Source organism: Lineus longissimus, chromosome 13 (genome assembly GCF_910592395.1).
Source record: "Lineus longissimus chromosome 13, tnLinLong1.2, whole genome shotgun sequence".
Classification (NCBI taxonomy): domain Eukaryota; kingdom Metazoa; phylum Nemertea; class Pilidiophora; order Heteronemertea; family Lineidae; genus Lineus; species Lineus longissimus.
Window position 1 is genome coordinate 15,972,287 of NC_088320.1, and position 25,419 is coordinate 15,997,705.

Sequence of the window (25,419 nt, forward strand, 5' to 3'; positions counted from 1 at the left end):
GGTGGAAAACTGCAATGCATTTTTCATTTTTCCTTTGACAACACAAAAAACGACAGATGCATAATGCCTGTCCCGCAGTGACTATTGTATCAATCATGGATACCGCTCATTACTAACACAGGTGCAAAAATGGTCTAGTTTTAAGATCCCGTGATGAGTTACTGCAAATTCAGGTCCATACATACATCCACCATATGTATGTATTTAATAACAATGCCAAAGGAAAGGGTATTGCGAGATTCTTGGCAAAGAGCAGATCAGATCATACAAAAATCTAAAGATTTTACATTTACACGAATATATCCGGAACTGAATAATATCGTTACTGAATGTAATAATCTTGTAACGATTTTACACATATACATGCACAGGACACAAAACTGAATAGCATGTTGTGAAACTCTTCAATTTCAACGGGATTTTCGCCGTGAAACCTTCACATTTCCATAAACAGAATGACCAATCGTTGAAATAAACTATAAACATTCTTTAAGACAAACTGCACACGTACCAGACAAAACGGCAATGGGGTCATGCTTTCCGAAGCTTTGCCAGTTCGCTTTGACTTGATTCGTTGTCGGAGAGTAATTGAGATCGAACCCCACGATATCACCATCATTCACCCTCCCAGGGTGTAACTGATTCCTGCGAATGGTCAGACCATCTGAACGCTTAATGTAGACTTGGCCCAACGCGTTTGTTGATTTCACCTTGACGTAATACATCTCCCCATCCTCCGTCTTTACTCCGTCATAGCTTCCGAATGACTGACCTAAGAAGGACAATACAGTTTAAGGGGACAACTTGGGCATGATGAGATATGTTGGTTTGTCATACAAAAATGGCTTCGCGCAGGACCGTAACATCACCAAACAGGATCATTGAAAACTGCAATAAACAATGCACTAGAACGGGTTGTAGCCATAGGCTTGCCTGAAATTCACAAGCTTTTATGTCCAAAGATACCTCGTACCATGGGCGAAGGTCACTATCAGAGTGTGTTACTACAAGTGGCGGCGCATGGTGGCAAGCAGGGGTATTATCCTCTTGGTTAGGTAAATCACATACCCAAGTTGTCCCTTTAGACCTATTTTTCTAACTATTACTTTAGTCAATATTACTGATGATAGACAATTGGCTGTGAAATTAAAACACTCATCCACATGTTCGTAAATAGATACTATCGTCACAGTAAACAAACATGACGTTAACCTGCCCTTTGCCTTGCAGTTAATAGAATACAGACCTTGCCTAGTACACGGTCTACTGTCTTTAGATAATGCCCGCTCACACCTAGGCCTAAATCAGCATTGTTCTGGATGACATCGACCCCACGAACACCTTCCGTACGGGTTGATAGGCCGAACCAGCGAAGGCAAATAAACGTAATGAATATACAACCTACCCTACGAATAGCCTGCCATTCTCAACAGAGATTATCGTACATGCTTTTTCTTGATCGAATAAGGTAGATTGGGGTAATTGTAGCCCCGGTTTCATTGTAGCCCCTGCTTATGATATTGATTGATATCCCCATGCATCAAACAATGCAGGGGCTACAAATAAACCGGGGCTACAATTACCTCACTCTACCTTATAATGTAAAATAGTTTAATCAGCAGAAGGTGCCAAAACAGGTATTGCACCACACCCAGTTCCCATTATTCGTCCTTAGATTCACTTTTACTCAAATAATAATATTTGTGAAGGCATATAAAAACATAGGATAATTGATGGGGTGAGTATACACGTCACAGACTTCTTGGAGCCTGTAGTTAAATACATCAATTGCAAAGGCCTTAGTTCAGGCCATGAAGCCAAATTTGATGATTACATCACTGTGTACACATGAAAAATCAGAGATATTAAACTTTTCCGTACCATTAGAGTTGATGTAATCTTGGATTACCCTACCATCAACACGCTCAATGCGCCACTCATACCGTGAGGAGGGGCACGGATCTCCGTTGAAGTTCCATCGAGCACTGATTCTTCCCATGCTGACTTTCTCATGCTGATAGTCCCTAGATTATTTGAAGACAACTTGTATTTCTTTAAGTGTGACAAGGTGGATTAGGCTAGAAACGTGTGTATAACGGTGGCTTAAACAGCTCTCAAATTTAAGGTTAACAACTTTATGCATATTTACAATATAGACAGTAAAATTCGACCTACTACGATATGGATGGGCAGTCTTCTACAAATAAACACGGAAACACAAGCTAGAAAATGCACCACAATGAACAAAAAAGTGAATTACCAGATAAAACCAATTCGATAATTTTGCTATTTACTCACATATCTTCCATTTTGTTATCACCATCGAATACTGAGATTGGGTTGGGAGGTTCGAGACCTTGGGCTACGTAGCTCAAGTAAATTCCATTACTGGTTGCAGATGATGAAAGACCTGCTGCATTGAATGCTTTTATTGTCACGTAGATCTAAAGAGAAAAGTGCACAAAAAGCATAAATGTGACTCGCTCTACCAAAACTAGGCGCTTGTCGCATCTGAACTCGACAGGTTGATACGGACTTGTTGTTCATTTCCCTATTGTAGACCTTTTGTGAAATGTGACCAAATCAGTTTGTAATATTTGAGTATTTTAACATTGTAACAGAAATTGAGGTGTACTTCAGCGATTTCGAGCATTCCCAGCTATGGTTATCTCACTGACAAATAACTGCAGCAGTCCGCCTTAATTTAGGGATGATATGATACCCAACGTGGTTTTCCAATAGTGGTGCAATTCTCTTTTGACCTGGAGGTTAATGCCGCCAGGAAGAAAACACTTCATTGAATAGTTTGCAATGAATAGCATCAACACTTAGTGTACTTTGTAGTCCTACCTTCTCCTTTCCCTTTAGGTTCAGTCCTGTTATCCGGAAGCGACTGGATGTCACCGGAACAGGAAAGAAAGACTTGATCTGACTTCCGCCTGGACTGGTACCAACTGCGAGATGGTAGCTTTTGATGCCTGTTTCTGGGTCGTTAAAATGAGTCCACGCTACACCAACCTGGTCCGTTGAATCCTGGCAGGTCGCATCAATCTGCTGGCATTCTAAAGGCAGATGAGGGCATTATTTTGATATCGTCTTCGGAAACAAATTGATGGTAAAGGACACAAGTAATTGATGCAATTTTAAGGTGCTCTGGATCTTTTTCCACGACGTCCCGTCCTACAGGCATTGCGTACTGACATCGTGGTGCAACATCACATGAATAATAAATTTAATGGCTATTAAAGACATTCCACCCGAAACTAATCTAGATATATTTTGTTTTCGTCTTTGTATGGACATTACTTAATATCAGATTCGATAATAGGTATATAGTGATGAGTTTTAATTGATAAATGAATTTAGCGGGGAGAACCGAAACAGAATTGTTAAATAACGTCTCTGCGTAAAACATAATACTTCAAATTGTGAATATTACCTTCATTGGTCTTACAAGATCGCATGTTCCTGATATCACCCTGTGATCTCTCTGCATATCTATAGTTGACGTTGAAGATATCGCTTGTCTCAACTATTACGCCGGGAATCGGTGCAGTGTCATCGATAGTAATAGCAGAAGACGTCACTTCGCAGGTCAAACCAAGGAAATTAGTGGCCCTGAGAACCGCAAAGTACTTGCGAGTCGTTGCAGTCACTGTGGGATTAAAATATTGTGATATTTCTTTGGTCGGAATGGTTCCTTTCTCATAAAGGGCCCAAGCTCAAAATTGAGGTGTATGTTTTTTTAAATACTACACGTTGCTCCCAACTTGAAAGGTGTCGGTTTTAGTCGTCACCGGCGGCCCATATAAACAGGAAGTCTCTGATTGATATGTATTCCGACTTATGAAGAACAAAAAAAGCCTTTTTTAATACTACTCCAACTTTAAAATTTTAAACGACTAGAGATAATATGACTTCACATGGTTTACCATACCCCGATATATCATATTATGGAAATAAGAATTGTATCTTATTTAGTTTTTTTTATGCATACGTGTAAACCAACGTACACTTTCTATTTGGTTATTGTAATGTTCTTGTTTACGTTAAGTAGACTCTTTCTTGAAAGAATCTTGTTTATAACATACATGTAAGGTAAAATGGGGTAATTATAGCCCCCTTTTCACCTATAACTTAGGTTACGCAAAAGATTCCCAACAGATTCACAAAAACCGGCCTGGATCTTGTAGTGGCACCTCTTCCAATTACATTTCCTGTAATTCAGAGCATTTCATCTTAAACAATGCTTCTAAGAGACAATACAAAACTTGTGGTCAGGGGTCACAATTACCCCGTGGCTGTGGGGTAATTGTAGCCCCTGACTGAAATTTCAAATTACTTGTTTTTTATGCGTAAATGAATAAAACACATATAATTCAGTAACATGTCCCTACCCTGCTTCTGGACACAACACGAACCAGGTCAAAATAGGGTATCCGCCTACCTAAAACTTTGTGCCTCGTCGTGTGAGCTGCAAGCACTTCCAATGCAGATACATCTTCCCGTCCTGGTGTAGAACCTAAACCGAATTCATAGGATTTGATTCCGCTTTCCTCATCCTTAAACCCTGACCAGGAACAATCCAGTTCAGCTGCACCCTAGAATGAAACGTGTTTTACAGCAGTGTTTTACAGAAGAACAATGCATCGTTGTTGAACCACTGAGGTTATATATCTGTTTACTTGGTTTGATGTCCTTGTACGCAGACTACCGCATGCAGTATCTTTCAGCAGAAACAAACTAAATATGTAAAATACTTGTTAAATTAGATCTAGAATTACTGGTTCTCAACAAAATTACAATCCAAATGGTGCCTACCATAGCATACGTTGGACACGTAACCACTCCGCAGGTCGGTGGGGTATCGTCAATAAATAAACTAGCCGACACAATCGATGATATCAAACCGACTTCATTCCCGGCGTAGATTTCCAGAATATTTGCATCACCTCCCCTTCTTGGCTTCACAGTCGAGTCCGCATTTTCGTCAGGGATCGAACTGACCCTATCTGCATCGATGCGACCCAGATTGGCCAATGGTTGGATGTCCATTACCCCAGGGATACTTGAAACTGCAAACTGGGCAAATGCAATATTTCCAGCGTCTTCAGTGTACTGCCACGAAGCAGACAGCATGGCATCTGTCTGTTGGTATATAGCGTTCCCTTCAGTCAAATCGGCAGTCTGCTTGTCGTGGAGACCCATTCTGCAAAAAGAGGTTGTCGACTTGCTCACTGTTATAATGAATGATTCCAAGAACAACGGCGCTTTTTGTTGTCACTAACCGTATGTGAGTCAATAACTCACACCAAGAATGAAGCGCCTGTGAATGTTGCATGGTTTAAGGATTCGATATCGAACTGGAGGTATTGGTTTAAGGAATTGAACCCGAGGCGGAGGACCTTGGTTGAGTTACCAAGGCACTCTCGGGTGGAGCTAAAATACAGTCCAAACCCGAGCCGACAGGCGAGGGTTTGGACGAAATTTTAGCTCCACCCGAGAGTGTCTTGGTAACTCAACCAAGGTCCGAAGCCGAGGGTTCAATTTCTATTCTAAAATACCTCAAACTTAAAAAGATAGGCCACGAAAATAACTTGAATATGTGCGAATTTGGCAAATTCCATCCATCGCCGGCCCGGCCGGAGCGCCGGTAGCGCCGTTGTTTACATTATGTTACGGCAACGTTGCAGAAAATGAGACATGTACATTTTGTACAGCGCGCATAGGAAGTCCGCATCGGCTCGCTCAAAGTGATGCTAAAATTCGCGCAAATGGGCTATTTGGAGCGTTTTTCTCGGCAAATATGTGTAGTGCTCATTAAAAAACTTAGGGTGGTTGATGCTTCCTTGACTGATTTGTGTTTGAAGCAGTGTTTTGAGAGCCTCAAACTTCTGAAGTGAGCTGAAATTCCATTGACGTGACGTGTGCATGGTTTCAACATTTTAGTGCAACCCGAGGAGACTTTGGTAGAGCATCTTGGTTGCGTGTCCAAAACACTCCGCTCTCAGAACGAGGCTTATGCATTTTCCATTTAAAAGTTGACTTTACGGTACCAAGGTATTTTAGAATTCCTCACCCAAACCGCTCGGGTGGAGCTAAAATATTAGGCTAAAACCTTGCAATATCAATACCGACAGTGATGTGTCAATTTCTATTATAAAACATCTCAAATTAAATGTCGAATAATGTGGTTTTAAATGCTTTTGAAATGCTTCCACATTTTGCACCAACCCAAGCGGTTATGGTTGCCTAACCCAAACCGCTGAATTGAAAACGAGGCTTCATTGGCGCATAGTGCATTTACTCTGTAATGGGCGGTTCATTCCCAACCGAGTTTTTAAAAAACATGTTTTCTTCTGCAGAGGTACAAACTAAGCTTATTAGTTTGTCGATCACAAGAGCCAAAACTTTATAATTCAAACCTACCCCTGGTCCAAATCCTTCTATGTAAAACAGAAGGGGAATGGGTAAATGATATGAAATATTTAAAAAACATCATGTGATGCAGTTGTTATTGCCTTGCTTGCGGGATTATTTCTTAAAGGGGGACTATAGGCAGGAGCAGGGAGGCTAATTTGGCCATCTTCAGGTGACTAATATACACAGTGAGGGCCCTAGGTCATGTCAGATTCAGCACTAAATACAAATGTGTATTCCTCGCACAAGCGTGACTCATTTCGACGTACTGTGAGGTGTGAGCGACCCCTATTGGCGACTTTGTGTAACTTTATTTTGACTGCCTAGCTGCTGTATATATTGTCCCTCTAAGTTGAATGCTTATTCATTCGTTAGCTTCTATTGTTTTGCCCACCAACACGTCCAATGATTCAGAATATCTAACTCACTTTACCTTTTGTGAAAGCAATCAAACCTAAGGCAAAACACTGTGTCTCATTATCTTAAAATAAGTGCATGTTAACGCAGGTTTACGTCTGACACCAGCTATTTGCAATTTTGGTCATTGGCAGTGGATTCTTCTTCTTCTTCAGCGTTCGCTTTGCACTTGGAGGGGTCATTCTCCTAGGAGTAATCCTCCTCCAAGGCGGGATGAGCGTATCCTGCGTGCCACTACGGTTAGGCGCCAATTGGGTTTATTGGCCTAGTGGTCCGACTTTGGCGAGAGAGATAGAGTCCACGCAAGCTACTCATGTTTCTCACTTGGTGGGGTCTTAGCTTGCCCTGGCATAGACGCCAGGTAGAAGGAACCTCGGTTTTGAATCTCATTCGAAGGACTGTGAAGAGCCAGGAATTTTAGTTCCTTGAAGCCACGCCGGTTCATCCAGACATTCGATCCTGGGTTCTCCCCGGGATCGAACCCGGGCCCTATTGCGTGGTGGCCAGCAGTGTAAACCACTAGGCCATGAGGCTCCTCGCAGTGGATGCTTCCTTGGTTAAAATGACCGACAATTCATCGACAAGAGATCACGTACACACAGGGGCTCATATTAAATATGTCATTGATGACTAACCTTGTAATGATTATGGAAGGTGGGGTCTGGTCGATAATGAAGCCATCGGAAGATGCTTCAAGTACGTTGCCTTGATATGTAGTGACTCGGACGCTTGCAAAGTACATTTTACCTGGCTCGAGGTCGACTGGCGCTGAGGCTGTTCCCGATCCTGCGTGGCCTAGATGGAGTGATATGAACAGCTTTATGTTTTCATAAAACAAATTTCTGTACGTGCATAACGATAATGCTATGGGGATTATTGCAGGATTCCCATGATTACTTGGCTATTTTAGCAACAACTAAAATCGAATACATTGATTTTTCTTTCTTCGTGCTTTTTAAAATAATTTCCCGATCAAGACTTGCAGACAGTTCTTGGTTGGCATCTTCTAGGCATTGTAGTTATCAGTCGCTATAAGCACGTCATTCAAAATCTGTGTCAATAATAAAGTTGGTGAGGGGGGTAGTGGGGGGGGGGGGGGGGGGGGGGGGTAGACATCCTCTCAATCGATTCCGTGTTACAGTTGTAAATATGCCCCAGAAAACCCGTCCTATACTAAAGTTTGGCGACGAGTTAAAGTATAATTCTATAGAGACTAGAACTAGGCATTAGAAATGTTTAAAAAGCGACGATTCATTTTGTGCCGAATGAAATTTATAGACTAGCATCAGGCGGTAGCTAGTTAGCTTCTTTATAGTGTGCTTAAAGGTGACCTGAAACGCTTTTGTTAAAATTTTAAATTGGGGTATAAATAATAGGGCTTAACATAAAAACACAAGTGTGAAAACTGCATAAAAATCAAACACCTCATCTTAAAGTTATATCAGTTTGTATTGTAATTCAAATATTCCAGGTGGTGCAGGAAGAACAAATTGATGATGTATTGATGATTGATCTATTGATGATGAATTGATGTGTTTGTTTGTTGTTTTTTTTTTTTTGTTTTTTTTTAATCCCACTTGCACGTTTTCTTTAGTAATGACTTTTATTCTATCATGTATTAATGTTTTATTGTTTTATTATAAATTGTAAAGCGCTTAGAAGTTTTAACAACGTTAAGCGCTATAAAAATGTTTTTAATAATAATAATGATAAAAATTGTTCTGTAATGAAATTAAGTTTCTGCACTTATGCTTACCAAACAGTGAAGTGTCGTCCTCCGACAGGATTGTTCCCTTTGACATGAATGGTTGTACGTCTTCACCATACTGTGATGATCCAATGGCCCACTCAACGTGCTGTATTCCATAGAGATGGCTGCTGAAGCCATCAAACTGCATGGTGACAATGTGACCGTCAAGTGTCACATCAATGTCCTCGCCAATCATCTCCTGATTGATGGAATCTGTACCGGCTGGTCCGTCTGCGATATGTCCTGAAATTCAACCACAAAAATACCAAACACCCAATCATAACCATATCACATCGATGACGTCCACACCAGTTACCTATTAATCTTGACATTATGTCGGTGTAGAAGTAGAAAATGTCTCCCTGGAAAAAGTGTCCGGCCTTATTGTATTTTGAGGGATTATGGTATAAGGTTCGACAGTGACCATGACCGTCAATAACTCAATTTCAAACTTCTACACCGGTGTAGAAGTAGAATTTGTTAGTTTTATTTCGTAAAAAATACTTCATCATGATGTTGTGTGCAGGAATGTACATGACTGTACAAAGCAATTATATGATGCAATGTTTGTTTGTGTTATCACTGCATTAATGTATGCCTATTATTTACACCTAGGTCCATGCATGATACAGGCATGAGGGAATACAGACTACTACGATATTAAATGATTGCCCATGCCAACAGAACCCAGCCACTTTTTACCTGTAGCATCTTCATTTAGGACGGCAATCCGCGTCCCAGTGATAGGCTCAGACATCAGTCCAGCACTGTTCTTGGCACGCACGCGGACGTAGTAATACTCTCCCGTTGTGCTGGTTAGACCGAGAGACAGACCATTGATATAACCATCTTCTGATGCACCCATCGACTTCCAAGACAACTCATCGCATTTATCTGAAATTCAAATCGAAGAATTCTCATTATATACGAGTGCGTTGCAAAATTACACAATTCTGTAAACAGAGGTGGTTGACGTGACGATAGACCTTCACGATTACACATTTTAACGCACCGCAATCGCCATTTTGAATGTTCTGTTCATACGTGCATCGTTATTTTTCAATGTATTACATGTATTATTCATGTTTCATGTATTGCCTCGTTTTTGTGCAAGTGGTCTCTTATTTCAATTGAGATATAGACGGATACCCGCTAATGCAGTGCTAATTCGTAAACATATCAAGAGCTACAATCATTATAAGCGGAGAACGGATCCGTCACCAATTCGCCAAGTTAAGCTAGATTTACATTTATACGTTTTATATTCCGTATATCGTATGCGTTTAACGCATCCGTCCAACGAAAATTTTTCAACACATGCTTAACCATTTGGGCATTCACATATCTCCGACAACTGCATAAAACGGGTGCGTTTAAGCGCATACGTTGGTCGAATCCAACGCATCCGTGCTATCAGGTACGTGAACGGATAGAAATTCCTTTGAAATGACGTCATTTTGGGATATACTTTCCTTGAAGTCGACCCTTGTCTACGAAACCATGCCGAGGAAGACAGGGTTGAAGAAAAATTTCGTGGAGGACTTGGTGAACGCTGTCCGAGATCGTCCGTTCCTGTACAATCCGAAGCATGCTGATTACCACGATACCACTATAGAAAAGTTTTGCCCTTAATAAAGCGCTCGATATTACGTATAAATGTGTATCGGAAACTCGGATGCTGGCTCTCCCACATCGACAGTTACGCGAGTTCAATAGAACTTGAACTTTATATATGAATGGGTAGGTAAAAGACCTTTTAGCGATGAAACTCACTCATCATTTTGCCATAAAGCTGGATTTCGACCCTGTGATTTAACTATGTGCTGATAAGGTTATATGTCCGTCCTTTAAAGAAAAATATCTGATGCAAACAATTAGTTGGAAATTTTGGTTTCTATTAATGTGTGTTAGCATGCAAAAACAATATCATCAGAGGAATTATTTCTGACATAATCCAATTTACAGGTATCACACAGAAATTTCAAATTTCACCAAACGGTCTTCACGGTTTTTGTTCAAAATGACAGGGAACGTATATAAATAACCTTTATATCAAAATATTTTTGATTATTTTACTCTACTTTTCAGCTCGACTTTTCCGCTCGATCGGTAGTTCGATGATTATAGGTCTATTCTCAATTTTCCTACATGCTACTATAAATGTGACTCGCTCTACCAAAACTAGCCGCTTGTCGCATCTGAACTTGACCGGTTGATACGGACTTGTTGTTCATTTCCCTATTGTAGACCTTTTGTGAAATGTGACTAAATCAGTTTGTAATAGATTTCACAAAAGGTCTACAATAGGGAAATGAACAACAAGTCCGTATCAACCTGTCGAGTTCAGATGCGACAAGCGCCTAGTTTTGGTAGAGCGAGTCACAAATATCGACAAGTCATTCTCACCTGCAGACGTTCCTACGCACACTTGATAGTCGTCAATCCCCGACTGACCATCGCTACCTTTCCAGGAGGCAAGAATCCCTTCCGTCACCGACTGAAACACAGTGTCATTGTGTTTCTCTTCAATCTCACCAGAGTTTACACCAACCAGCACATATGACATCTGCAAACAAAATAAGTGCTTTATGTTGGCATTAGTTCAATAAAAGCTCACTTGCCAGGCCTCTCAATTACATGATTCCTACACCGTATAACGGTGTAGGCCGTACAGGATGTCCCCAAATTAGGTCTTTTTTTTTTCTTTTCTTTTTTTTAATGATATGACCCCCTGAAGCGTTTTTTGACCCCTAACATAACCAGATCTCAGCCAAATGGCCTAATTTTATAGTTTTACCCTAAAATTATGATTTTTCAGGTGTATGTGGTGATATCAGTCACTAACTTTGATTTATGACGTCGCTGTTCAGGAAAATTGGCGTGATGAAATGTCCCAAATTAAGCTAAAAAGCAAAAAAAACATGTCCCCCAAAATAGGCTAAAAAAATACAGGGTGTAGAGGTCTCCACGTAATTGAAAGGCCTGCTTGCTTCCGTCTCCTGCTCGTTTATGTTCCATATATATACTTCAACGTACTTTCCCACTTGATGGTATCAGTTAGAAGACATAGCGATAGCTGTAGCTTGGAAAGGGCTCGTTGAGAATCATGATTACCAAACACAACAGATTTTAGTTTATATCTCATTCAGTAATGTAGTACATGTAAATGTCAACATATTTCATGCAAGATTATATTTTTAGATTTTGAGATATTAAAAGCAACATCGTACGCGAATCTCGTTAAGACTCATCATTACCTAACAGAACATTAATATTTTAGTTTATATCTCATTCAGTTATATTATGTAGGGCATGTAAATGTAAAAAAATTTCATGCAAGATTATATTTTAAGATTTTAAGATATTAACAGGAACATCGTACGCGAATTTCGTTAAGACTGTGCATGCACATGTACACAGAACTGAAGACGATCATAAAAAAATCGTTTATTACGGTCGATCTACAGTCAAGGGGTTTTAGCCCAAAGAAAGCACATTCCAAGCTACCCATTGGAGTGTAACATAATGAATTATAATTGCCAGGACTCTGTCCGCCGATGTAAGGCAGAGTCAGCGCTCGAGGAGCTTTTATTGATGACAGCAATCATAGGCCTTGGTTTTCAATGGTCCGCTGATTTGCGCATAATTTTTCGAAACGCACTCTAGTGGGCTCGTGTTGTAAATAGTACACAAACCGACGTGAATGATAAAGTTTCAAAACGTCAAGCAGTTTTTCTCCACTTTTGTAAATATTCAAAATTTGAAAATGGAAATATGCTGTTAACCAACTGGAGCTTGTCCGTATAACAGCGGATTTTAGGGTTTTCAAGTAATTTTCGCTTAATTTCCGAAATAGAGAAATTATGTGACGTAAAAGCTATAATTTGTAAATTATATGCAGAATTACGACATAGCACGACATAGCATGTTGACATACAATTGATCAAGGTGATTTTTTTACCTTCCCAAAAAGTCATATTTATGGGTAATCCAGAAATACGATCCAGTTATTTAGGGGGATCGTTCACTTAGATGCTTCATACGAAACGTATCGTACCATAACTTTTTTTGAATCATTGTTATCAATGAACTATCACGAGTTGAAGTTGGGCAGTTTTGGGCCGCACATGGGTATAGATCGACCTTAAAGGGGATGTAGTGCACTCCAGACAAGCCTAAGAAAAAACAACAAATCATGACTTATTTTGACAAAAGGTCGGGACACATGCGACAGGGTCCAATTTGAGCGACAGCCTTATAGGGCCACATTTTGTTTAAAAAATAGACCATACCAATATACTTGTGTTATGTGGTCATCAATTTAATAATCCATCAATTTGCAACTTGAAAACATAGCCGCATCCAGGAATAAGAAGCGGCTGTCTGTTGTTCAAAATGCCCCTGACTAAAAAGGTCAAGAGCAGGAAGTTGAATTACTCCATATCCCCTTTAAGAATCTTTCGACCTGGGATAGCAACAGGGACCGGTGTAGAAGTTTAAAATGTCCTAGGATAAAATGTCCGGGAACAAAGGATTCTATTATGCGCTTCAATCTCTGAGCTATTGACTGTCAGGGTCTCTATAGAACCATATTGCAGAATACAATAGGGCCGGACACTTTTTCCAGGGGGGACACTTTTTACTTTTACACCGGCTTACCACTGGAGGTGTAGTGTCCACCTTCACATCAGATGAACGAGCCATGACATTCAACCCTGGCACAGCCATATTCTGACTTTCCACTTCAGTATATATGTAAGCTCCATTCTTTATCTTCAGGTCTTTATGGTTGTACAATGTCTGATTAGCCTGGATGTACGCCGCTGGAATATAAAGGATGTGTTTTTTCCATCTTAAAACCATGGGCCGAATTTACAAAGGGTGTTTAAGAGTTAGACGCGTGTAAATTCTACATAATCAGTTTCAGGGCCTAATGCGGTTTTCATGAAGAAACCCTGCAAGGCCCTGACTCTGTCTATTCAGACATTAAACGCTGTTTTAAGCTAAACACCCTTTGTAAATTCGGCCCATGCTGTTTCATCGGAATTGATTACTACCAGAATGAAGCATTCTGAAACAGAGTTGTCCAACCAAAATGATGTTTTTTGTCCCTTACATGTTGATCTGGGCCCGGTTGTTCAAAAGAAGAAATACATTTTTAAAGATAACTTAACGTTAAAATTCCTGACTTGGCGTTAAGATAACGTCAAGTTTTATTTTGAGTTGTTCAAACAATATTAGCCTAACATTGGCGTTATCTTTAACGTTAGATTTAACTTACCTAAAACCCTAAGTTAAATCTAACGTTATCTTTAACTTGATTACCTATACCTACCATGGCAACTAACATCAGTGAACCAAGATGCAATATTTACTAACATTAGCGTTAGTTTACCGTAACGTTGTTTTGAACAACCCAAATTTAGCGCCAAGTTAGCTAACGCCAAGTTAAGGAATTTAACGTTGATATTTAACTTAACATAAATGAAATTTAACTTCTTTTGAACAACCGGGCCCTGGTAATATATTGGGTCGACGTCAATCATTTAGATGTATCGTAATATTGATCATGAGTCGACGTCGATGCTTTTATATTCATCGTACCACGCTAGTCTTACTAAGCATGACGAAATTCCCGTTAAAGCGAACTGGAACCGCCAAGCCAGTTCGTATGACCTCGTTTTCATTTCCCGCGTATCGGGTGATCAGAACGAGGCATGAATGAAACATGGCGTCTAGCATGGCGTCTTTCATTCATGAATTTTCGTAGTAAATTCCATAGTAGTGACGTCACTGAATCATTCAGTGACGTCACGTCACTGAATCATTCAGTGACGTCACTACTATGGAATTTACTACGAAAATTCATGAATGAAAGATCGCATGACTCACGTGATTCTCACATGATTCTCAATAATAACAAATTGAACTGCGCTTGCTCGGGCACTGGGGGCGGAGCTACAAATCTGAACTCGAAGAGGAAGTTGGAAGTTTGACTTTCTCGGGCGGTGAAAGTCGAAAAGTTGAATAAATCGCTCGGCGGTTCCAGTTCGCTTTAAGATCCTGATACGATTCTTGTTTAATATCTGTTTCTGTTTCCTACGCAATGTTACAAGATTCCAGTAAGATTCTGATTTAAACATAACGCCTGGTGTTGAATAGGCATCTTACACAATTTGTATCACAAAATGGATAAGTTCTTAAACGAGAATATTTGTGACCCGTCACAACAAAACCAGGCGCTTGTCGCACAGAAGATGAGGCTGAATGACACCAGGAGATAATGGAAGAAATTGATGTGCTTATATTTCACAAAAAGCAGACAATAGAGAAATGAACAGACAGTCCGTCTCAACCTGCCAAGCTCAGAGCGACATGCGCCTGGTTTTGCTGTGATGGGTCACATTTAAGAAATCTCAGCAGAACTTTAGTCCTGCGTCGGGCAATCAAAGTTTCGAAAGAATCTATTCTAACAAATCAACTTACATTCATCAAGAAGTGTCTTTCTGTTCTCGTATGACTCGTACAATCGCACTCTATAACGATATATCCCCGACTCTTCATCGTGAAAACCATAACTGACAGACATCTTATTGTCAACAGTCTGGTACTTAAAGTCCTTCTCGGGATTCCTTTCATCGACCACGCGTATGAAGTCGAGTTTTGGAGGGGTCAGATCAACAAGGAAGCCATCGGTAGTGCCTGTGATAGCATTGTTTGCACCGTTAGTGGCCCGTAATAAAGTTCTAACTCGGTCCTTGTGTTTCAGATGAAAGTGAGCCCATTGGAAATCATGCTCCTGGTAAATCGACTGGTATGCATGTACGGTATCAAACTCTCCGGTTAGAGACCTAGAAAAAAGTTGATTGATAAGTATGATTTGTTTCAACGTGTTATTTTTTTGTAATTAATGTTTTATTCACCAAGACAAAAATCACTTGATTTGATACATAGTTCTGATGGCATGAACAAAATAGTGTCATTTTAATCGTTAGTTTAACGCCCGTGAATATTGCCAGCATCGTTTATGGTAATAAACAAACTGGGAAATGCATTCCTGTCTATACGATCGCGATATCGCCTGATGAGGACATTGGTGGACGAGTGTTTGTGTCATTGGTCCCCAACCATTTACTAATCTAAGACGTTTCTATTTTAGCGGCACTTCTTTTCGAGTGTTCAATTGAGCACGTTTGAATATGTTTCGTGTGGAAATGGCCCTATAAGCATGTTATTCATTAATATATCATTATCAATTCACTATTCTTTTCTTTCCCGCAACGTTGCGACCTATGTCTTCATCACGAGTGCGATGAACTGACGCCGTCTTAATCAGTTAGTAGTGGCCAGCCACCGCAGGTCTTCAACCAAGCTGACAAATTCATTTAAGTAGCGAAGAGAACAAAACCACGAGTGGCTTCGATATGTCCTAGTCTCGGGCGAGAAACGCAAAGTATATTTCACTCATCGATATCTCGAGAAATTGTTCAGCCTGCTTAATGCAATCGGAGAAAAATCCTGATGATCGAGCATTCTTTACTTACGGTGCAACATCAACTTGGATCTCTGTATCATTGATACCGGACTCTGGGTCATTAAAGCCCCGAAACTGACCAGCCACAATTGAACTGATGGAACTTATGTTGACATCCCTGAATCCTTGCAGACTACCGTCAACAACCTCACCTTTTACAGGCGGCGTTAGATCGATTATAACTATAAAAAGAGAGTAAGACAACTTGAAAACTCAAAGGCCGCCATTTGCAATAACGCGTCATCGATGACGTCATCAGTAGAATTATGCCATAGAATATTAAAAATGATCGCATGGCACGTGACGGCGAATGACGCGTCTTGATTGGCCCACATACGAATGAGGTATGATAACGAACATTCTTCACAAGTTAAAGTTTTAGTTTCCTGCTGTACAACAAACAGACGCTTCTTTTAAGATTCTGGTTAAAACAGCAAACATAATTTAAAACAAAATCGTGTTACAATATTGTAAAACAAAGGTATAAGAACTAGAAATGTATGAGCATCTTAGCAAGAATCGCGTCCAGAGGGTGCTCGTAATTTTGTCGTAGCGATTTAGAAGCAAACGTGTACCTCCAGTAGATGATGCGTTTACGGACATCTTCACGATGCCACCATTCCATGCTGTCACTGTGAAGAAATACATCCTGTTGTGGGTGAGGGTTCGGTTGTATGGTCCCAAGTCAATACAGAAGCTGCTGTGATGTGAGCCGATACGATGCCGGTTGACTATGTCGACAGAGAATCGCGCGGTTCCGACAGATAGCTCAAACGACGTGAGCCCTGATTGTGGATCGCTGAAACCGAGCCAACTGGCGCATATCTGCAAGATATTTACATCGTTTTACTACGAACTTGAGTAAGAGAGGTGACTTACGAAATGAACAATGTGAATAGTCATATTTTAATACTGAAGGTGGATTCGTGAGTAGTATTGTACGCTCAATTTGATCTAATACTCTGGTTTCTCACACCTAACGTCCACTGCAGAAAGCCAGCGTATGTGTTCATTTTGGTAGGCCCACGACGGGAGTGAGTTTCTTGATTGATTGACCAGCAACACCTTACTCACCTTACGTTGATATTTAAAATATCTCTGATCTACGTGCACTGTCTCGCCATCAAATACGGATCCTGCCAGTGGGGGAGAACGGTCAACCATGATAGGACTATCAGCGACAACCTCAGTGAACATGTCAACTTAAATACAATAATATGACACACGGCTGAGCAAAACTAGATACTGACATTTCTTTATAAATGTATTACATAAATCAGAAAATATGAATCCATACAAAATCATTTAAAATCTGCATCATTTTATTCTCATTCAAAAATTGGTTGATGACAACTTTCGATTGACTGATTTTAAGTGACCTTCCACTTAATCAAATAAACCCCTTAAAAGATAAACCCTGCTGTGATAAAATACATCAATAATTGTTCATTTGTTCCTTCTGCATGATCAGCTATGTGTATATCGTGATTTCTTCCTCAACTCCCATCCCGGTTTCTCAGAATGGTACGTTTTCTCGCCAAGGATACTTACTGGATCTACTCACCAATAAGATCCCAAGCCCGACAATACCCGATTTCTACTCCCGCCTCGATGGGTCGAGCCTGAACAACCGGACATAATAGTAGGCCTTTCGCAGGGGCGGAATATTTTGTCTTCGTTTCTTCCAATTGGACTTTAATTGTAATATGAAAGGTTTCGCTCGTTTCGAGTCATGACTATTCATGACGATTACGTACGTTGTTAACTCTTGAATAGATATTCCACCCCTTTTATAGCTACGAAAGGCCTACTATTGTGTTCGGCTGTTTAGACTCTACCCATCCCAAGATCCCAAACCCGACAATACCCGATTACTACTCCCGCCTCGATGGGTCGAGCCCAAACAGCCGGACATAATAGTAGGCCTTTCGCAGGGGCGGAATATATTGTCTTCGTTTCTTCCAATTGGTCTTCAATTGTAATATGAAAAGTTTCGTTGTAGAGTCATGACTATTCATGACGATTACGTACGTTGTTAACTCTTGAATAGATATTCCACCCTTTTATAGCTACGAAAGGCTTACTATTGTGTTCGGCTGTTTGGACTCTACCCATCCCAACATCCCAAACCCGACAATACCCGATTTGTACCACCGAGGCTTGGGATCTTATTGGCGAGTGGATCCAGTATCGAACACACTTTCTTATATAGGTACCTACTGCATCATTATATCCACACATCAAAGAATAGTATATACAGAAGGCGGGTCATTTTAATTATACGTAGTCCTTGTGGCAACTAGTTATTTGGCACACAGTTGATGTCAACATAAAATTTTATAAGAATGCCAGTCATTAACTATCTGAGTAAAGAAGCATTTGAGACTCCTACCGTGGTTATAGGCCTTAAGCTTCACCCATGTTTGTACACCATCAGGTAGCTGGTAGGGAATCCGAATGAAGTTTTTTTCGACCGGTAAAAGGAACCATTCTTTTATGTCGCACGTTCTTTTAGTTCGACCTAGGCATGCGTATATCGCCATAATATGGGATTGAGAGTCGCTACAAAAAAAACAATAAACAATTTAATGATTTAGTTTTTTATGGAAAGCTGCGATCCTTAAAAAGGATAACTCGTGTCAAATTTTACCATATAATGTTTTAGCTGTTTTTGACAAATGACTACGTCACTTTCTCATAAATCGGTAAGGTTTTCGAATCGAAATGCACATTTTCTAGAAATTGATGGTTTAATCCCGCCCGGACGGCTCGCTTCGATGCCGTTTTCGTTGATGACGTCACAACATGAACATTTTCGCGGTCGCGGTAGTTTACATTCAGCGATTTTATAAAAAATCTAATCAAAAATGGAAAATTTGAGCTTTACATTTGTGATCAACAATTAAAAACGGACGTATTTCCGCAAAGTTGTAAATCACATCATAGTATCACTTAACCAGAATTTGCCGCTGGGCAATAAACCATTGTACTAATGATCCGTCAATTGAAAATAAATCTGCCGTTAATTTTAGTGCAATTGACTTGGACTTGCAATACGTCCTAAAGGACTGGCGCCTATATCATAAAGCATAATGTAGCTCCATTTGTGCAAATGACTTCTTGATGATGGTCGCTTTAAGAGCAGGGCATATCAAGAAGGTACCTTTAAATTATCTAGGTCAATGGTTACATTAAGCAGCATTTCAGTAAGCTTTTATTCTGTCTCTTACTAATAGGGCAGCCTTAGATCTAATGGAGGATCGGAGACAACGACTTGTGCCCATGTGCCACGGAACCGATGACCGTGGCACGGAACCGATGACCGTGGCACACATCCTGACAAGATGTGCGAGATTGGCAGCCCTGAGAAAAGACATCTGGCCAGAATGTACCAGCCTACAAGACCAGCTCTATGGAGACCTCCAACAGCTGCGAAACACCATAGAATACATCAGAAGATCGAACTTGACTGTCTAGAGCGAACGAGAAGAAGAAGAAGATCTAATGGAAGGTTGAGGTTCCTTTCGCCGACCCAAAGACCGGATTTTCGATGCGAGGGTCAGCATCTGAAACGTGGAGACTATCGTGGCGCCTGAGAAACGGTTAACATGTTATTGTAACAGCAGTTGTACGGCTAAAAGACGTAAAAAGCGTCCATCTGAGTGTATGTTGGTGTGGGGTCAGTCGGGGCAGGCACAGGTAGGGCTATTGTCATTACTCGGGTAGAATATTTAATAGTATTTATCTTGGTCAGTTATAGACGGGACAGGAACGAATTTACAAAATACACTTGTTGATATAACTGAATAAATTTCGGTTTGTTCCAAATGATTGATTAAGTCGTTTCCTCAATCATTCTAAAATATACTTTTTAAAATTAAATTTACTAGTAATTAAATTGGCCAAAAAATATCATTTATCTATTTATTAGTTTCATTATTGACATTCTAGAAGAAATATAATTCAACTAGAACCAGCTTAGCGTTGCCCACAACATCAGGATGATTTCTTTTCCTTTGCTATTGTCAATTTCTTTGCAGTCTATGCCCACAAATTACATCTTGTTCAAAATTTGTTTGTATTTGGTTAATAATAACTCAGTACTTGCATGTCTATTCCAAAAAGGATCCATAGCCGTCTGTGCCTTGCTATCCTTAATCTCAGACAGGACTCAAAGCAGAAGGTCGTTTTGAAACGGAGTTCACCACTCAGTATCAAAATGCCTGTCACCAAGTTTCTGTCGCACTGAGATTTTTCATCTATCGGTTGCTTCGGTTAAAGCAAATATAGGGTAGTAATTTCACGTCAAAATATCGTGGTAGACGGGAACATGTTTAGTATCAATACGCCTACTACTTGCCTACAGCCATAGCGTCAGGGTGGTCTTAGCTACTCGATTTTATATCGAGGAATCGTTCTATCGAGCTGTAACATTTTACCTACAATAGTTCATTCATTTTCCTACATGCAGATCCGCTAATTACGGTACAAGCACAAAATTCCAACCCGCGTTTGAACAGATTTTTATGAATTCTCATAGTGGTACACCTTAGATTCGAAGGGCTGCTAAAGTTAATGGAATGACACGATAAAAACGCTATATGAAAGTATTTAATGACGTGGCATTATCGTGGACTTAAATCCTTCCATTAAAGTACCATATTGAAACCTCATTAAAAATCTTTATGATTTAGGCGCCAGGATCTTCCTAATTCCATTTAACAGATCCTAAGACTGTTCTCATTAACATTACCTTAGAAACTGAACTAGAATTCGGCGTCTTACCTTGCATTGTGATTTGCCGTAAGAAGGCTAGTCACATCGTTGTAGGCGATATTCCGAATATTTTTCAGAATAGGCGCTGTGTTGTCTATCACGTAGGGAGTGGTATGGCATACTGTGACCGCTAGAGGGCCTCCGTAATCGGCTCTGTTCAAGGCTCGGATCGTCAGATAGTACGAGCCATCTGCAAAGAACCCTTCACATGCACATATACTGATAATAAGATTGAAGATTAGAACCGACTTATCAGTCAATTTGAGGACTGCCCCGGCCCAGGCCCGTGGTATGTGTATTGTTACTTTCGGCGAAACAGGTCAGAATAATGATTGGAAAATGAAACAGGTTTTAAACTCAGTACACCGCACAGCAATGCACTGTTCATTGCTGGCCATAATCGCCGAAATCATCAAACATATAAAAATTTCCACAATCCTCATAAGATTGTTGATCTATTGAAGCTATTTTGGCTGTACATCGATAGCGAGAAAGAGCTTCCATTTCGACTAGAAATTATGATTTTGTAAATTTCTCCCGTTTCGAGACGCCATCAGTCACTCAGGGCGGGGGGGGGGGGGGGGAGCTCTTATATCCATGCGCCTGTTCGTGCATGAGTGTGGTTATGAGTAGAATGTGGAATCATCAATCTGAAATGGCTCACGGTGAATCACTGTTGCTACTAACGTCTTTGTCTTGTGATCATTTATTTCTTCGATTCTCAATGTTTTCTTACTTGATGACGGGTTAATGAGCGAAGCTGTCGGCTTATTTAGAGACTCGCGGGAAATGTCAGCATTTTATCTTCTATTTCATCAATTAATAACAACAGAATTTTATTGAATGATATTCATCACCGGTCGATTTGGATGGAATTCTAGCAGGAAATCGAGAAATAGTAAAGTCCTGTCGAAAAACTTATTGGCGACTGCGCATCCGATCCTGCGCAGGAGTTGTAAATTAGAATTCCAGCTAACCTTCTCGACATATGATGGCACTCACCTTTGAGTTGCGGATCCACCTCAATGGTTTCTTTGTGAGTCCATTCTGACTCGTGGTTCAAATGGTCATGGGGATCACGATGTTCCCGTATACGTTCCTCACAAATGGTTTCCCCTACAGCCAAGGTGTATCCACGAATGCCGCTCTCGGTGTCATGAAACCCATCCCAATTGCCAGCAATGTAACGATTCGATCTGGTGAACCGTAGGTCTCTCAGTGGAATACCGCCGTTAAACATTGTTTTGGATCCCTCTCCGTCAATTATAACGCTGGTTGTGTAACATAATTAAAAGCGGTTTCAATATAATTGTGATAGCAAAAGAAGAAGAAATAAATGAAACAGGAATCTTACACTTCCAATGAGTGCGATTGCGTCCACGCATGCGGCAGAGAATTTTTTCAACCGCTGCCCTGCATCTAGGAAATGCCAAAATAAATGCATGCTTTGTGAAATGCATGCACAATTGCGTACTTCCAAAACCTACCTGGCGTATACGTTAAGTCCATATGAGTGGATAATTCTAAAACAACTGGGTTTATGATGAACCGCATATTACAGTGTAAATGCACTATGCACCAATGAAGCCTCGTTTTCAATTCAGCGGTTATAGTTAGGCAACCATAAACGCTTGGATTGGTGCAAAATGTGGAAGCATTTCAAAAGCATTTTAAACCACATTTTTTGTTATCCAATTTTAGATGTTTTAGAATAGAAATTAATACCTCACTGTTGGTATTGATTGTCTCACCAAAACCACTCGGGTGGGGCTAAAATATTGTCCGAAACATCGGCTACACACCTCGGATTCGGTCTACATTTTAGCTTTACCCAAGTGGTTTTGGCGAGACAACCAGTACCTCAAGTTCAGTATCAATTCCTAATTCCGTCATTACGAATTTTGGCCTGCATTTGTCATAGAACAGGTTTACACTGAATGCAATTCCGACTACGCATGCGCATTGCAGTGCTTGTCATCGCACCTATCATAAACCAGTAGATTCGAATGACATCAAGAAATTCGTACCGACTGTTCTTTTCTCGTGAGTCCACCCCGACACACAGACCACGCCACTCATCCTTGTCGGGTGGAATGAGATCACCACAGGGGCGAAACTCAAGCACATCTTTGGATTGATTCGCGATTGGTCCTGGCTCAGGGAGAGTGAAGTCGGTGAGGATTCCGCTCGAAGACTTGAGGCTGCGATAGCCGAGACTGTTTATAATTTCCACGTTTATGTAGTGGAGGTTATTGTGGGTAAGCATGAGATCCTTTCTGCTGAGAGATACTGCCGATCCACTGCCCAGGCGTTCATAATAGTAAAACATGTCCGACTGCAAATGTAAATGGGCGTGTTTATTCTATCTTTTATATGTATTGATTTTTTTCCACGCCCAATATATAATACACTCAAATATACGTAAGAATGAAATATTTAAGATATTTCCGTATAGAATTTTTTAAAACGAGCAGTAAAATTCTGAGATTTAAGATTTTGATTAAGAATTCGACCAAATTACTATGATACAATCTTTAAAAAAGTTGCACTCTTGAGAGACTAATATTCTTAGCAGACAAATTCAACATCTATTGAATAGCAATATTGACAAAACCACTTTGTGTGAAGAAAACGTTACCTAAATACAGGTGTTTTTGAATTATTTTTCCTGTATCTACAAATAATAATGGGTCGTAGTATCATACGCTTCATATCAAAGTGTGAGGGATCTGGTCCGACCATTTTCGTCAAGAGTTACTCATTGTAAACCAACTACTGGTGTTTGTCAATGGGCGAATGCACTGGAGATCAGATACAAGATTTATACATAAATCAGAATGTTAATTTTTACACAATCACTGGAAAGAGTCTTTACCTTGACAGTTTCGAGAAGTGACACTTCTCTTCCTCAGAAAGTTAGTTAGTTTTTTTAGTTAGAGTTTGACCGCTAGATGTAGCGGCCAAACTGGCGTCCCACACGTGACTCGGTTTGTATCCCCCCTCGTCTCTGTTCATGTTGGTGGTCTTGCGAAACTGTCAAGGTAAAGACTCTTTCCATTGATTGTGTAAAAATTAACATTCTGATTTATATTCACTCACAATCAGATGAATATTTTCAAAGATTTATACACATACAATACCTTCGTCAGTTTATTGTCAATACTTTCAATTCCTTCCAACAATTCACATGCCCCAGTCTTTCCATAATGGTAATTAAAGCTCATGCATTTATGTGGCACTTCCTTCAGGCAGTAGCCCCCACACTCGTTTGGATTAAGGACCTGGTAGATGGTCTTGGTTATGGAAACGAGCAGTCGCCCTTCAGCAGGCGCAGTGAAGAAATGTTCATTATTCCCTGAAGGCCCTGGAAGAGTTCATAGGAAAAAGGAACACCATCGTTCGATCAGGTGTCAATGCAAAGGCCTTCTAATCAGCACACATCGCTCATAAACTTGGTGTGTTGGTAACATATGTAGTGGTGGCATCATTCCTACTAGCCCAAGCTAGAGGGAAATTCCCTTTAGCTCAGTCGGTATAGTGATGGCCTTATAAGCGAGAGGTCCCGGGTTCAATCCCCGGTTGGACCTTGATGTTTTTCCTCTATTACACAAATATAGACAGGCAGTTCAGTAAATTTAACAGGTCTAAGTACTAGATGTGTGCAAATCATGTACAATAAGCACGACAACTACATTAGTTCTAAAGATTTTAATGTTAGACTTGAGAAATCGTGTCATAAAAGACATTTTTTGGTTTTCAGGGCACGGACAATATGGCATTGTTTAAAAACAAAAAATCTGAAATTTCATTTCAATCAGTTTGAAATGAAATTTATATGAAGAAACACTATAATTATGAGTACACGAGGGAATATTCATTCAAAAATATTACGCAGTCGTTGTGATATTAATTACTCATAAGTCACACAATTGTCACCGATCTGCTCATCTACGAATGAGTAATCGTACGATTGCATCTTTGTTAAACAAAACAACAGAACCAAACAGAGAAAATTAGATGAAACTTACCATAGCGAACGGGTACAACTGACGTAAAAACTTTCCAAGGAGATATTTGATCATCGAGACTGCTTTTTCCGAAACCGAATGCGAACATTTCGCGTGATATTGCAGAGTCATCAAACGCTCTGTAGAAACCTTCAATGACGTGTCGGTTGCTAGTGATGAAGGCGTTCGTCTTTACCCGAGCGACAGGAGGAGTCAAGTCATACGTTGGGATGGAGCAATCGACGTACGCGTTTGAACCTTGACTGTTCTGGCCGCGGACTCGGAAGTAGGTGCTGCGTCCTGCTGCCTTCCACAGCACCTGTTGAATTTAGTCTATTAGTTGTCTTGTTTTACAATCAAAACCAGTTTGTTTTTTTTTAATTATGATTATAGTTTGCATACGGGCGTAAGGTATACAACACGTGCATTAGTTATAAACGGATATATTTGTTTACAATATGATGTCATTACCATTGGCGGTACGCGCATACTCGTATCTTCTCTTGACACAAAAC

The 25,419-nt window shown here is 40.2% G+C and overlaps 2 protein-coding genes across 2 annotated transcripts in view; both read right to left on the reverse strand.

Annotated features, from left to right (window-relative positions):
- The window catches only part of LOC135497733 (uncharacterized), a 37,179-nt gene extending 32,157 nt beyond the window's left edge, over positions 1-5,022 (reverse strand). The window contains exons 1-7 of the mRNA XM_064787565.1: positions 4,822-5,022; positions 4,448-4,601; positions 3,440-3,655; positions 2,851-3,062; positions 2,299-2,444; positions 1,882-2,024; positions 512-772 (exon numbers count right to left, since the gene is read on the reverse strand). Coding sequence (XP_064643635.1) covers positions 512-772; positions 1,882-2,024; positions 2,299-2,444; positions 2,851-3,062; positions 3,440-3,655; positions 4,448-4,601; positions 4,822-4,824 — 1,135 coding nt within the window. The 5' untranslated portion in view covers positions 4,825-5,022. The remainder of the gene's footprint in view (positions 1-511; positions 773-1,881; positions 2,025-2,298; positions 2,445-2,850; positions 3,063-3,439; positions 3,656-4,447; positions 4,602-4,821) is intronic.
- Positions 5,023-5,054: 32 nt separating this feature from the next.
- Positions 5,055-25,419, reverse strand: part of LOC135497734 (uncharacterized) — a 29,207-nt gene continuing 8,842 nt past the window's right edge. The window contains exons 7-23 of the mRNA XM_064787566.1: positions 24,926-25,223; positions 24,038-24,261; positions 22,925-23,232; positions 21,900-22,168; positions 20,907-21,087; positions 18,514-18,683; positions 17,196-17,323; positions 16,697-16,946; positions 16,132-16,303; positions 15,074-15,438; positions 13,247-13,410; positions 10,994-11,153; positions 9,290-9,481; positions 8,594-8,830; positions 7,473-7,632; positions 5,107-5,209; positions 5,055-5,075 (exon numbers count right to left, since the gene is read on the reverse strand). Coding sequence (XP_064643636.1) covers positions 5,055-5,075; positions 5,107-5,209; positions 7,473-7,632; positions 8,594-8,830; positions 9,290-9,481; positions 10,994-11,153; positions 13,247-13,410; positions 15,074-15,438; positions 16,132-16,303; positions 16,697-16,946; positions 17,196-17,323; positions 18,514-18,683; positions 20,907-21,087; positions 21,900-22,168; positions 22,925-23,232; positions 24,038-24,261; positions 24,926-25,223 — 3,402 coding nt within the window. The remainder of the gene's footprint in view (positions 5,076-5,106; positions 5,210-7,472; positions 7,633-8,593; positions 8,831-9,289; positions 9,482-10,993; positions 11,154-13,246; positions 13,411-15,073; positions 15,439-16,131; positions 16,304-16,696; positions 16,947-17,195; positions 17,324-18,513; positions 18,684-20,906; positions 21,088-21,899; positions 22,169-22,924; positions 23,233-24,037; positions 24,262-24,925; positions 25,224-25,419) is intronic.